We start from the raw sequence: 11502 nt of genomic DNA, 5'->3' as shown, positions 1-11502 counted from the left end.
CACGGGACACCAGCCCACCATCCATCCCAGATGAAGACCCAGAGCTCTTATATCAGCCTGTGACCCAAGAATTCTCAAAACCCCATATCAAACGAGCATTTAATGCCAGTGGGGCTGTACTCCTGAAACGCCTCGGGGAACATGCCCAATACTTCCCGGCCAGCCTGCTTCTCCGTGGGGGGGACATTTTATTCCCTTCCAATGACATTCTTTTGGAGGAAAGGCAAGCGCAGTTCTATCCACAGGTCAGAATTTATTTCACACCACCTCGCATACAGCATTTGCGAGGACAACGCTCTGCTCACTGTCATTACACTTGCAACATGGAAGGACAACTTGGTAAGGCACCAGGTGACGACAGTCTAGGACGAAGACTTGCCTTCATGTTGGCTTGTACAGGACCTGGGTGGCTTCTCTTAGGTCTGTGAAGCATAGAGCACATTACAAAGATTCCATTTCCATACACATGGTAAAGAGATGTAAGACAGTTCTGGAATATATTGCATTTTTAAATTTCAGCCAGCCTCCACTGGAGGAGGTCAGCTAAAGTGGCATTTTCTGAACATGACTCTGGTAAAATCTTCTCTGCGATACCAAGCTTCGCGTTCAACGTGTGAGCTTTGGGGGATAGCAACTTTATATTTAACTCAAGCTCATACCTTTAAAAGCTTTCTGCCCACATCTCTATTTTCCCCAGAGAACTAAGGATGGAGGAGGCCCTTGAGGACAATCAGTCGTACCTTTAGTTTTCTATAAAATGCAGCAACGTATTAAAACCTGTTGCGTTTAAATGTCAAGTCTCTAGGTTTTTAGCACTCATTCACATACAGGTTGTCTCAAGCTGGGTCAAAAATAAATCCCTGGTAAAGCTCTCAGAACTGGGCCACATGGGTGTTCTTCACTAACCACTCCCCACCGGGGGCCAGAAAGGCAGAAGGTGCCAGAGCCCCTCCCAGGGGGACCAGGAGCGGCCCCCCAAGTTATCCTATGCATACAACTTCTTTCAAGTTTTGTGTTCGGTCTCAGAAATTAATCTGCCTTGGACTCCGTGACATTTACTTAAATATAAAATCCTGTTTAAAACTACTTACCAGGCAAATACCTTCCTCCCCCCCTCTGCACACCAGGGCAGCCAGAGCCTAGCCTGGGAAGCTGGCTTCCTAGAATGCATTTCCTTAGGTCCTTCTGTGGCACTTCCACCAATACGGTAATTTTATTCACTCAGGTTATAACTAAATGCTTTAGGAAATTATGACTGCTATCCACGTCAGTGTATTGAAAAATAAATAATAATAAACAGTCTATGAATTTTTGTTTTTAAACAAAGAAATTAGTTAAGTTTATTTACTAACAGAAATAGAAGGCGCCCCTAGCCTAAAGTATAACTTAATCTTTTGCCTTTTTCTATGGAAAAACACAAGTTGGCTTCTTTTAAACATAAAAAGGACGACACAAGACCCAAAGATAGAACTCTTCTATCCACCGGCTCTAGAGATGTGTCATTAGGTTGATCTGGGTACATCTGCTTCACCCGCTGCAAGCTGGACGTCGCGACTCCATGGTATCGCAGAAGTACACCCATAGTGTGATAACTTAACCCTCCAGAAGATTAAGCCCCAAGAACTGCCACCTTGAAAGACATGGATGCTTACAAATACGTGGTTTTCTAACTGCCCCAAAGTGAGGATGCAGCTGAGCGCGGGAGCTGTGGTCCCCTCGCGCACCCCGCTTGGTGGCCGCAGCAGGCACCCTAACCGCCCTGACCCACAGTGCTGCTCTTTGCTGTCATTCCCCTGAAAGCCTGTGGACTTAACTGGCTGTTTTAACAGATTTTAAAACAGGTTTTGAGAGATGTTCGTGTTTCATTTTAAGATGGTCTCAAAAATGTGTTAAGATACCCTGGAAGTCATAGGGTATGATCAAAAAGAAATCTGTTCCAAAAAGTGTTAACAAAAAGAGGAAGCTGTGCTTCCCTCCCTCTGCCTCTGCGGCCATGCCTGTCCCCATTCACTGATGAAAAGTCTGAATCAGCAGCAAGTACAGCCATACACGCCTACGTGTGCGTGCGTGTGTACAAGTACGTTTGGGCTACTTAAAGAAAAGAGTACGTTTTGTGTCCCACAAGCATTTGCTGCGGGCCTTTCAAGAGTGCTCTTGTCCTTGCAGAAGGGACAACTTAAGTATGGACGTTGAAAAACAATTCAGGTGCTCAGGCAGCTCGGTGCACGTGTACCAACAGCTAACATCAATTCTGATCTCAAGGTGAATCGTTCCCTAAAGAAATTGTAAGTGCCACTGACTGACACTTGCTTTAGTCCACGTGTGGTATGGGCTATGTTTATGCAGCATCAACATAAATGGTCTAAGAATGAAGAATCCCACTAAACAATTATTTTCTTTTTGGTCTACACAGGGCTACGGAGTTAGTGGGCTGGTTGTGTTGGTTGTTTTTAAATCTTCAGCAACTGAATATTAGCCTAGTAACAGGTTTGAGGTTTTGTAGGTGGAGGTCTCTCATTTTTTTTTCTGCTTTTTGCTCCTTAAAAAAGAACAAGAAGAAGAATAAGAAGTATGGAGTTTCAAAGCTAAGACTTGTTCTCATGATAGCTGGCCTGTGCATGGAGTAGCCCTTGACCAAGGGGTGGTTAACCAACCACATAATTTCATTCTGTACATGATAATGTAGCAAAATTTCATTCTTTATATCCAGATTTGAGGTTTTCTTTTTCCTATTAGATATAAATCAATCCAAAGATCTAGAGCTCTAAATTTCCAACATTATGAAAAATGCTTAACCTCAAAAATACGTTGCGTAAGAGTCTCATCCCTAAGCTCAGACAAACAACAAGGAAATCAAAGGCAGGAGAGAATACATAAATGGAGAGGCCCTCCAGCAAACACACACACGTTCTCTAGATAGGCTGCTCCTGGTAAAAGGAGTCCTTGCAGCTAATATAGCTTCTAATATCGATTTCATCTTAAAAGTGTTTCTGGGTTCCTGGCCAGCATCATACGAAACAGCAATACTTCTTCCACCAGGACTTGGAGAGGGTTTTCATTTTGTCTGGAGTCCTGCTTTTGGACTTCTTTGGCTGCTGCTGTGTGTCCGAGTACTGAATGCCAGCGACGATGGCCGCATCGAAGACCTCTTTGAGGTTTTTCTGAGTCAAGGCCGAGCACTCAATGTAGGAGGCTGCTTTGATCTCCTCGGCACACAGCTTAGCCGCTTCTTCGGGCACTGGTTTCTCTTTGCACTTGTCCAGCTCAATGAGGACTTTGACATCTTCTCTGAGATCCGACTGAGTCCCAACAAGGATGATGGGGGCTTTGGGACAGTGGCGCCGGATCTCAGGCACCCACTTCTCGGTGACATTCTGGAAGGAGGAAGGGCTGACCACGCTGAAGCACAGCAGGAAGATGTCCGCGTTGGTGTAGCAGAGAGGCCTGAGTCTGTCAAACTCGTCCTGCAACCAAAGCATCCAAAGGTATTTTTAAAATCCATCCCATCAGCAAAAAGACCACCTTAGCGTTTTCTGTGACAAGGTCCGGCAGGTGATAGAAATCCCATTAGCAACGGAAAGAAGAGCCCGTATCTAAGAAAAGACACCTACGTGAGACCCACATTCCACAAGGTACAGAATCTGCCAAATGTGTTCAAGGTTTCGTCAGTGCTCGTGACCTGTCTGTAACTCACTTAGAAACTAAGTAGTTAAATTAGATGGATTTTAGAACTAAAGTTTACCTTGGCCTTCAAGACTAGAGTAACTGAGCTACTCTTCTGCGAGGCAGACAGCGCATCCATGCTGATCCCTGAGATTCCCACTGACCCCAGGGAGCCCCGTCTATCAACAGGGCCCCTCAGTTATGAATCCAGCCCTGCCCCTTCTCGTCAGCAGTGAGCTAGGCCCACTCAGGCCATCTGCACTGTGCACACCAGGGCACCTGCTGCGCAGAAGCTAGAGCGAATCAGACACCAGGACAGACCCAGAATGGAAGCTGAGGACCTTGTTAGGCCACTGTCCTTGATGACTCAAAGCACCTGTGGCTCTCAATGTCACTTACAGTATCGGTTCACACAGACTCATTTTTGCTTGATGTGCCTCTTTTTATTATCTCTCTTCCCCTCCTTCCTTCTGTTTGTCTTACTTCATTTGCCCAGGTCTCTCTGCCAACAGCATAGGTCTCCATATCTGGTGCTTTGGGAGAGAAAGGGCCAGAGAAAGGGTGTACCCACCTACTCTTGGGGTATAGCAACCTGGACGGAATAGGTTAGAGCTGATTATGGGAAGCAGTTGTCATGCTACTGCAGTCACCCTCTTACCAGAGTTCATGCTGGACACCAGACACTGTGCAGGGCCAGGTGTTCGGCCAGGAACACACAGACCTGGCCTTGGCGCTAATAGAAACTGTCTCCCAATCAGGGTAGTTTATATCTAACACCCTATAGTTCCCCCATGGTACTGTATTCAGCTGATTGAAAGCCTTCACTTGACTCTCTTGTAGGAAAATATTTACATCATCCCATTTCTATGTAAAATTTCTATCTGTGGGCACCAATGATCCTCAGGTGTAATGTGACGGATGATTTCCCAGTAGCAAGGGAAAATTCAATGCCATTCAGGTTTTTGTTACTAATTGGAATGCTCTGATTATTTACAAACTACTATTCATGTGTACATTATTCTGCATCCCTTTTTTTCTAGGAATAAAGGAAACCTGGATGTGTTGTACCTGAACACAGCTTTCTTCATTTGAGGCTCTGTATTTTCATTGTAGCTCAATAACCACGTAACAATGTTAAAGTTGACCAGTTAACATGATCTGGAGTGACTATGGCACTTCAGAATGTCACTGGCCCTCATGGGTCTTCCAGAAGCAAAAGTCAAAAAAGAATGACTTAGGTTTCTTAGTGCCAACTTTGTGCTGAAAGAATAAACACAGAAACTCAACCAGGTAGACTACAGCCCAGCTCTGAAGAGCTATCCATGAAAAGTCCCCTCTGTTCTCAGAGGCCTCAAAGGAAGACACATAAAGCTGAGCCCCGGGTGAGGTCAGCTCCCTCAGGCAGCTGCACTTCACTCTTGGGAGGCGGTCACCCTTGGCCTGCCCTGGAATCTGGGGTTGCATTACCAATAAAAAGGAAGGCAAGCCCAGGGGCGGGGCCTTGGGACAGCATTTTGAAAATCTGGCTTCTTAGACCTCTTCAGATTCTGACTAAGGGGTTTGGGAAGCAAAGCCGAAATTAAACTCTCTTGCTCACTGCCCGACCAGAAACCTTAGGTATTTGCTATAATAAACGCAATGCATATGTGTGCAATGGGACCAATGGCAAATATGTTCTGCGGCCCTGTGACCTGCATGCCTTGGCTGGGTCTGCAGGGAGAATCAGGTTCAGGGGCAGGGTCGGGCGGGCAGGCAGGCAGTGGGAGACTAGTGTTGGTCAAGCTGTAATCTGATTTTTTTTCATTTTTTTTTTTTAGTATAAAGATTTTCCCAAGTGCCTCATGGGTCAAAAGGCTGAAGAATTTTCAGCTCCTGTTCACAACGCTACAATGGACTAGGCTTATGACGGTGATATCCCTTTCTCTCATGCCAAAGCCATGTCTCTCAATGTCCTCAGTCTCTAATCAATTTTTACTGGGTAAGACCGGGAGTTCAGTGTTAAAAACTCCTTTTAACATCTTATATACTCAACTACCCTCCCTAACAAGAAAACCCAAAGGTACCAGAAGCAATGTTAGTGATGTATCCAGCTGGGAGAGCTGTATTCTTGCTCTCAGTTTCTATGTGAAACCTGTACTGGGGCCCCAGGTCATGCTACCTGTGCTCACATTCTGCTGGAGCTGCAGGTAGAGATGGCTTGAGTCACTGTAAACCATGAGGCTATCCCGAGGGCTGCTTGGAGGAGGGGAGTTCCATTGGCTGAGTCAACACTAAGTCAATATGGCACAAATCAAATCAATCCCCTTAAAAGGTAGTTTATCAGCTCTGGAGTATGGGTTTAGAAAAGGACGATCATCTTTGCCAGCTTTGCTAATAGTCAAAACCAATACTAATTGATACTTGGGAGGAGGAAAAAAAGACCTTTATCTTATAAGCTGAGTATTTTTCATAGGTAGTTTTTAGGGCTGGTTTTCTAGAAATCTTTAGATAGTAGCCTCATTCGTTACATGATCAGGTATACTTTGCTAACCAGTACATCAGGTAGGAAATATAATAAATCTCAATGAAAGCATTGCTGGGAGCTGAGAAAAATAAATTCCAAATAAAGCAAAGCCTACCCACTTAGCCCCAAAACTCTTATTCCCTAAATATAAACCTCTTCCATGAAAATATTTCTAAAATGAATCTCGTGTGTCTCTGACTTTTAAACAGATCATGATTAAAAAAAAAATCAAACCCTTAAAAATTCAGAATCATTTCTAGAAAGTTCGCCCCTTCTCCCCCCACCCCAGTAAAAGCCTTATTCTTCTTTCAAAACTGCTTTGAGGTTTTCCTCCCGGAGCTACCCTCCCTGCACCTCGGGCCAACGTTGCATTCCTATTTATGTAACTTCTCTGGTTTCTTTCACAAGTTCCACTAACTGCTTTGTCTTCCCTACAGACTGTGTTGAGGCACAGGCCCGTGACAGGACGCATCCTCAGAACATAGCGCTCCATTCATTCATCGTGATTAAGCCCTACTATGTGCCAGGCACTGTGCAGACACCAGGCATAACCCCCCTCCCCCAGGAGAACCAACACATCGCAGGTGATGGGCAGGGTGTGCTCAGTGCTACTTGCTCTGCCCCTAACGGGTCCCTGACAACCATGCCTTTTCCTTTCTCATTTTTCTATCTTCTGCCTTATTCACAGGCTATCAAGTCACACTCTCTTGCTTCAGCAGGGAGGTCGCTATTTATTTCTGCTTCTGATGAAGGGGAATCTGCCATGCTCCAGGGGTGTGGGGGGTAAGGCCACACACGGGAGGCTGGGTGACCACTCAGGGATGCTGCGGCCACTGCCAAACTGGGGTTCGGCTGCAGAGGAAGGCTGCCCAGGATGCGTCACCTGGAGGTCTGAGAAATAAAGCTCTGAAGTGGCTGCCCCGGGATAGGTGAGCAGCTTGGAAGCCTTGGCTTGGTTGAGGCACTGGGCACACTGGAAGCCAACTTCTCAAAGGCAAAGGGTCACGTGACAACACCCCAGAAAGTGAAGCAAGCCCTTTTACCTGCCTACAAAGTAGCCCCTGGCACTTGCCCTAACTCTAGCAAGTCCTTGCTCCCAAATACTTATATGAACCCCCACTGTCACTTAGGCAAGCTGAAGAGATGGCAGCCTGGGTTCTGCAGAGAACAGAGACTTCAGAGACTTGAGTACCGTGCCAAGGGGTGATACCTGACAGGCCCCTGGAGCTGTTCTCGTCCAAGTGCCTGGCCCTCGAAATAAGAATAAATGTTCGTGATGGGAAAGACCAAGTCCCAGTTCAGTCATCCGGCCAGCTCAGGACAGCTCTAATCACTGCGTTTCTGCTTCAAGGGAACACTTACTGACATTAATGTCATCTTTTTCTTGAGTAAATTTCTTAAACATTTGTCTTGTTGACCTTTAATAAATTGATGATAAGATATTACCGAGTTACTTAGAACGATGATTACAAAGCATCACCGATAATTTTTAATAACAACTAGAAGTAAATAAGATCAGAAGCTCCTGTGAGATAAGAACTGTTCTTGACCTATTTTTCTGCCCACGTCAAGCTGGCCACACCCTGTTTCATTAGCACTGAAGGCAGTTTCCCTACCCCAGCCTCAGAGAGCGGCCAAAGGTGGGGGGGCGAGGGGCGGGGCTGCTCCGTGGGCTGCAGAATTACCCAATGACTGAGGAAGGTTATTTGGAGACCTTTCTAAGGCCGGTTCCTTTCCCAGCACTGAGCAGCGACATGATACTGACCTGTCCCGCGGTGTCACAGAGCTGGAGTCTCACGGGCCGCCCATCCACAGACACCACAGCTTAAAAACAAGACCGAAAAAGACAATCAGGTCCGTGTCTCTTAACCACTTTCCGACTAGTAATAGTTTAAGCCTGCAACGCCATTCTCATTTAAACCCTCTGGCTCCCATTCTGGGTCCCCTAGTGAATTCAAGACTTGCCCGGAACAAGGAGGCCCGCAAGAGGTTTTTGTAAACCTCTCCAGGGCTGACAATTCCATCCATTGCTACTGATGAGGCAGCAAATCCCTGAGCCTTTGATGGACCCCAGAAGGGCCTGGGTTTTCCTCCTGGTTCAGAAGATTTATTTTCCTGTCACACTAGTTTCAAAAGACCTAAAAACACCCTTGTGGGGGAGGGGTGGCGTAAGTGGGAACCAACCTTGCAGCTTTAAATCAGTGGAAAACCTCACAAATAATTGTTTTCCCTTGGGAACCAGTCTGAGACTTCAGGGTTTATCATAAAACTGTAGCTTGTTTTGAGAACATGTGCAAACACTGGCTGCCTGCATTGTCCTGTTTATAAAAGAGGGCACCGCTTATCTCTCCATGTCAGCTCAAAGGGAGGATTAAATAAAGAATAGGAAAAGAAAGAAAGCGTGCCCACCTTTCCACCAGGATGGGGTCCTCTGGGGACGGACCTGGATTGGGCCAGGTTTGGAAGGTTCTACTTGACTTAAGCATGCAGTTCTGTCTCAGGATAACTTTCTAGAGTGTTTATACATATTTATACTAGTCAGTGGAACCAAAAAATAAAAATAAAAATAAAAAAAGGAAAAAAACAATGCCATTGAGATGGGAGACCCATTAGCATAGCACAGATTATAGGGTACCTTGGAGGTGGAAGAAAGCAAGCTTTCTAAGAGAGTAAAAAATCATTAAAAAATAAACGGGGGCAGGTATTCACACTACCTTTTGTGGATTTTAACTTTTTCCTAAATTTAAAAAAGAGATAAAGGATTCCTTTATCGTTATATCTACCAAACCAAATGCCATAGCTTTTAGTATAGAGAGTGAAAAATAAGAATCAGAGACAGCCAGCGGAGGTGGTGGAAGTGGGGGCAGTAGGGGCAGGGGAGGGGGACTCAGAAGAAAGAAACCGTGTTTACTCTCCAGGCTTAATCCAAGCCTAAGCCTTCACCAGAGCCGCTAGTACTATCTGCACTAAATCAACTATTTTTCTGTCTCCGCGGCCCTTTAAAGTGGAGATGCCCTTTCAAGAGGAGCCGTGGGAAGGAAAGGACCTGACACTAAGGGCCACAGGTAATGGCACCTGCGCGTCACCTTCCTTGTGAAACTCAGCAGTGGCGCCAGTAACGTCAACCTGACGCAACTTTCTCTACGCAGCAAAGTGACCAGGCAACCTGACCTCGACCTGTTTGATTCCTGCTCGTGCTTTTGCTCAGGCTCTGACTCCTGTTTCCACCTTCTTCTCGGGCTCTGGTTTTAGGGTTCCCCATTCTCTCCCCGCTGGCCCGGTCCCCAAGGCTCGGGGGTGGTCCCGCACTCCGCACTTGGTCCGATTCCCAGCTCGAGCCGGGCCGGAGGTCCTTGTAGCCTCCTTGGGTCCCTGCGATCCTCGCGCCACCCTCCCTCCTCTCGGCACAGGGTCCGTCAGCACCGTGTCCGCGGACGGCGGCCTAGCGCCGTCCCCGCCAGCCCCCGCCCCCCTGGCCGGCTCACCCGAGAAGTTGTCGAAGGCGGTGGGGATGTACTCGGTGGGGTAGCCGTTGGTGGTGTAGCTCACCACGAGGCTCGTCTTGCCCACCGCGCCGTCGCCGACCAGCACGCACTTGATGCCGCGCCCCTCGGCGCCGCCCGTGCGCCCCCGGCCCCCAGGCGCCCCGGGCCCTCGTCCCCCACGCCCCCCGCGCTCCCGGCGGGGTGGCACAGGCGGCGCCTCGCAGCGGCCGGGGAATGCGCTGTCCCCTTGCTGTGGGGGCATCGGTCCGAGCTCTTGGATGTGCAGGCGTGGGCGAGCAGGGCCCGGCGCAACCGCCCCTCCGTCCCGGAGCCCTCCGGGAGGGAGGAGCTGTCACCGATCGCTGCGGGAGCGTCCCTGGCCTCTGAGACCCGCGGTTCCAGGCCGCAAGGCTCCCAGACAAAGGCGGCCGGGGAGGGTCGCGATTCTGTGCTCCGGCGGCGTCGCCACCCGGCTCTGCTCCGCGCGATCGGAGGACTGCGGGCCAAGCGCTGTGGAGCCGGAGAGGTCTGTCTCCTCCCGGCTTTCCGGCGACACGACGCGTGGGGGGCGGGCAGGGAGGGAAAGGAGGCGGGTCCGCTCATAGCCTAGGTCCCCACGCCGAGGCCACAGCGCCCCCCGCCTGCGCGCCGGGGGCCTGCACCAGCTCGGGAGGCGGTGCCACTGCGCGCAGGCGGGGACCGCGGTAGCTGGCTCTGGGGACGCGCAATACCCGCTTCGGGGGACAGACCCCTCCCCGCGAACACCACTCCGGGGTGTGGCGCCTGTAGAGCCTCGCTGTCCAGGGCAGGTTCCTCCTCCCCTGTGCCGGAAAGTGACACACCGCTTGACTGACCTGGCTGATTCAGCCTCGCTGAGCCCACGTGGGCAGGGATCTGGAGCTGCCTCTTGTGCCCTCGCCCCCACCTCCCCTTCGCAACAGGAGCCTGTGCTGTGGGGCCCTTCGCCGGCCTCAGCTCTCCACCCAAGGGGGGGAATGAAGTGCCTTGTGGGAATATGTGGTCTGAGTGAGACTGAATTAACAAGCAACTTAAAATAAAAAAAGTCTATTGTGTGATTTAAAACAAACAAACATGGTGTGACTTTTCTTCTTCTAAAATAATTTATTATTTTTCATTTGGGAGCAAAGGATGGCAAGTCCGTTGTTAATGCTCATTTGACTTTCTCTTTCGCATGTTGTGAAACAGCCCATTTCTTTATGGCTCCAATTCCTTCATTGACCTGAATGCAATTTGATGACAATATTATCTGAAAAAAAAAAGAAAGTCCATTCCTCTTTGACAACTTCCTGTCTGTCTTCTCCTACATGCAGGCAACAGTCCATTCAGAAAACAGGGAAGCTTCTCTGAGCTTAGTCAGGACACAAAGTCTCCTTGTGGGGTGACTGTGGGTGAGAAGAGGCGCATACCATCAACACAAATACTAACACTACAGCGAATAGTAAAAATGACAATAGCTGATAAATATCGAGCTTTTCTTAGGTGCCAGACAACTGTACGCACTCTGCCTGAACTAATTCTTCTCATCTTAACATGACTTAAACCCAAGCTATGGGCATAAAATGAGAAGCTCTGAGGCACAGAGCTGGTAAATAAGATGCTCCGGGTCCACAAGCAGCATCAGAATTCAAATCCAAACAGCCCGGCGGCAGAGCCTGGGCTCTTAGTGTCCTGAAAGCAAAGAGAAGCCCTTGCGAGAAGCCCAGGCTTGGAAGTATGGCTGCCATCCGAGTGCAGAGGTAGGTTTATCAAGAGGCGGCTGGATCCAGAGCCCCTCACCTGCAAACAACCCCTTCGAAGGCCCCCGGGACCCTGCCAATGTGAACATATGGT

The 11502-nt window shown here is 48.6% G+C and overlaps 1 protein-coding gene across 1 annotated transcript; it reads right to left on the bottom strand.

Annotated features, from left to right (window-relative positions):
• Positions 1–233: 233 nt before the first annotated feature.
• RHOU (ras homolog family member U) lies at positions 234–10321 on the bottom strand. The gene is made up of 3 exons (XM_090263165.1): positions 9652–10321; positions 7932–7990; positions 234–3464 (listed from the first exon to the last, which is right to left on the bottom strand). Exons 1-3 carry the CDS (start codon positions 9911–9913, stop codon positions 3009–3011), a joined length of 777 nt encoding a protein of 258 aa, XP_090119291.1. The 5' UTR covers positions 9914–10321; the 3' UTR covers positions 234–3008.
• Between the last annotated feature and the right edge of the window lie 1181 nt (positions 10322–11502).

The sequence above is a fragment of the Furipterus horrens genome, unplaced genomic scaffold, assembly GCF_987537825.1.
Source record: "Furipterus horrens unplaced genomic scaffold, mFurHor1.1.pri manual_scaffold_15, whole genome shotgun sequence".
NCBI lineage: Eukaryota > Metazoa > Chordata > Mammalia > Chiroptera > Furipteridae > Furipterus > Furipterus horrens.
Note: the sequence above shows the minus strand (reverse complement) of the source record. Positions and strands in the feature narration are given on the sequence as shown.